This window comes from Coenobita brevimanus, chromosome 14 (assembly GCF_032717465.1).
Source record: "Coenobita brevimanus isolate Jiangsu-jjx chromosome 14, ASM3271746v2, whole genome shotgun sequence".
Lineage (NCBI taxonomy): Eukaryota > Metazoa > Arthropoda > Malacostraca > Decapoda > Coenobitidae > Coenobita > Coenobita brevimanus.
This window is the reverse complement of record NC_136967.1, coordinates 35,245,321-35,248,722: the sequence shown is the minus strand read 5'-3', so window position 1 is coordinate 35,248,722 and position 3,402 is coordinate 35,245,321. Positions and strand designations below refer to the sequence as shown.

General features: G+C 49.1%; 1 protein-coding gene across 1 annotated transcript; it reads left to right on the top strand.

Moving 5' to 3' along the window:
• Positions 1-610: 610 nt before the first annotated feature.
• Positions 611-1,921, top strand: LOC145390349 (uncharacterized). Its single transcript, XM_080265304.1, has one exon. It carries the CDS (start codon positions 611-613, stop codon positions 1,919-1,921), a length of 1,311 nt encoding a protein of 436 aa, XP_080121430.1.
• Positions 1,922-3,402: the final 1,481 nt, after the last annotated feature.

Sequence of the window (3,402 nt, the reverse complement as noted above, 5' to 3'; positions counted from 1 at the left end):
ATCCTTTCGTGTTTCCCTTGGGGGTACGTACTCTTCCCCTACCCCAGTCAGGCAGGGAGTGCCATAGGGATCATGCCTCAGTCCCTTACTTTTCAATGTACTCATGTATGACCTCCCTCATCCTCCTGGAGTATCCACCTTAGTCTATGCAGATGATGTCTCAATCCTCTGCAGTGCTGCCTCTCTATGGGAGACCCAACATCGCCTCCAACAGGCTGTGGATGTCTTTGCCACCTGGGCCGCAAATTGGGGGCTAACAGTAAATGCACCCAAGAGTGCTCTTATGTACTTTGGCCAACGGAGGCTCCCCTCCATCCCGACGATTCAGCTAGCTGGAGAACCTCTCACCCTCCGGACCTGGCACAAGTTTCTGGGCCTCCATTTGGACAATCCCCGTCTCACCTGGGCCCCCCATATTGACCATCTTCAATCGGCATGCCTTAGGCGCCTGGACATCATGAAGTGTGTCGCAGGAGTTCACTGAGGTGCTGATCGAAACACTCTTCTCCGACTATATCAGGCCTTCATCCGCAGTAAGATCACGTACGACACCACCCTTTACGGATCAGCTTCCCAGACCCACCTAAAGAAGTTGGATGTTGTCCAGAACATGGCACTTCACATTGCCCTTGGTGCCTTCAAGTCCACCCCAATTATTTCGTCTCATGCAGAGTCAGGGGTGATGCCCTTTTCCATCTACTGCATGGAACTGGACTGTCGGCTGCTTCATCGTATTTCGGCCCTTCCCTCCAGCCATCCGGTCTCCTCCCTCTATTGCCTCTCCACAGTCCTTCGTCAGCCCCCAACTTGGCCACGAGTGAGGTTACCATACATTATCCGCAGCATCCGAGCCTGCCACACCCTGTCTCTCGATCTGCCCAGGCCTGTCCCAGTGGCCCCCCTCCCCCCAGTGCCCCCTTCGAAGGATTTGTCTCCATATGTCACCCCCTACTTCCCAGTACCATTCTCGAAGTCAACTTATGCAGTCTTGGTACGGCAGCTCTATTACAGCATGGACTCCTCAGTTTATAAGGACTTCCTAAGAATTTACACAGATGGGTCTCACTCCCTTCCATCTTCCTTTGCCTCAGCAGCCTATTTTGAAGATCTTTCCATATGCCAAACTTGGTCATTCAGCGGGCAGTATGATGTCCTAACCGCAGAACTCATAGCCATCCTCCAGGCCCTTGAATTTATCCGGACTTTCCTCCAGCCTCAATCGGTAGTCTTATACACTGACTCACAGTCTGCACTTACCCTCCTCCTCTCAGATCGTCCAGTGACTCATGTCAGGACTGTCCATGCTATCATGGAACACCTCCTTTTCCTTGTTACTCCTCCCTGGCACCTCCGCCTTCAGTGGATTCCCTCACATGTAAGCATCCGTGGCAACAAAATAGCAGATGCAGCAGCAAAGCGAGCACTGACCTCCAGTACATTGGTCCATGTGACGCCAGATAGTGCCACATTCCCTAAACTTGCACGCAGTGCCTGCATATCGCACTGGAATGCGCACCTTGCGACCACCCTACCTGCCTCCCACTTGGGGTGTTTTCGCTCTGACGCCTCTGAACACCCTTGGGCACGCCATCCCTACGGAGACATTGATGTAGCCATCACCAGGTTACGGTTGGGCCAAACAGGCCTTGCAAGCCACCTGTACCGTTTGGGCATGATAGAGCACCCATGGTGCTGTTGGTGTCCTCAGGTTGAAGAAACCATAGAACATTTGATGTTATGGTGTCCTAGGTTCCACTCCCTTCGCACCCTTTTGCGGGAACGTTTGTCATCTCTGGGAGTTCTCAGTTTGTCTCTCCACACACTCCTGGGAGGCGGTATCGAGGACCCTCGGTTACGAGAACGGGTTGTGAGGTGCACATCTGACTTTATCCAAAAATCTAGACAGCTCTCCCGCATATAATGTGAGGCCCTAAGCAGTTTGCATTGGCAGGGCATTGGGCCATTGTTCTGGCCATCACCCTTAAACCCACAAGAAGAAGAAGGAGGAATACACTGATGTGGTTTGGCCATTTGGAGAGGATGGAGGGTGAAAAACTGACAAAGAGAGTGTATGTGAGTGAGGTGGAGGGGGGGGGGGAGGCAGAGGATGAGGTGGAGGGATGGGGTGGAGAGGTATATGAGAGGGGAGGGTGTGAGTTGGCAGCAGGGCAGTGAAATGGTGGGGGACAGGACGACGTGGAGGCGATTTGTTTGTGGCCACCCCGAACGGGATTGAGGCGTCTGGCAATAGATAGATAGATAGACAGATTTATCGATCGATGATGGATCGGGATAGGCTTTTCAACGACCCCTCTTTATGCCATTTTACCTACTGTTCTGGTTGCTGAGCTCCTTTATTTTCTTCTCTCTTATTTTCCAACATTTCTTTACAAATTCCTTTGTATTTTCAAAGCGTTTTTCTGTGAAGCAGCCCGAATATAAACACATGATTTATTGATATCACATTTTTCATCAGTACATAAAATATTTACTCTCCAAGGTTTTCATAATTATTAATATTTACTTAAAATTAGTATTATGTATTCCACGATAGGTTAGATGACAGTTCAATGGTCAAACACGAAATATTCTTTGTTGAGTTGCATAGTTGTTCACATCATTTTGTACCTCGTTTTATGGGTGAGAATCCATACCCCAAATGACAGTGTTCACTCCACCTATGACTAAAACATTAGCCTAACTCTAAAAAAAGTTTAACACCCACATAATGGGGCACTGTACAGCCTACGCTACAGTAAAAGACAGACACAACATAAATGATCTAGGAAACTTATGGGACAACCCCCACAGAGACAGTTGCTTATCTGTGGTCAACGAGTCTGCTTGATCAGATGAGCAACAATAACAACTCTAACAAATGGGGGTGCTAGGTCTTGAAAATGAAAAGTGGGAAGTTTAGAGCAGTGGAGATGGGCTTGCTGAGGAATATGTGAGGAGTGCAGAGTGGATAAGAAATAATTTAATTAATAAAAGATGCAGTATAAGGCCCTATTCATAATATTGGGACGGTCACGCTCCAGTCATGCTCCACTCTCGCTCCGCTCATGGTCCTGGTGCATTCACACGTCCAGTCCACTCTCGCTTCGTTCACGGTCCCGTCATCCCCTCTCCCTCAACTGAAGTGCCACCACCATTGACGGAGGATGTATGACTTTTCACGAGTCACACATCCTCCGTCAATGGTCATTAGATATTTTATTCATTTACTGCTTTGCGCAGTGGCAGTATCATAACCAATGAGGTCTTGCCTAAGTGACGTATTTGCTGCAGCTGTAGAGCTCGAATTGGGAAAAGTTTCAATACCATCTCAGCACTTCTGCGGCACCTCGGTTTGGGTTACCTTTCCTAGAAGGGTAGTCAAGTCGTACCCCACCTGCTCGT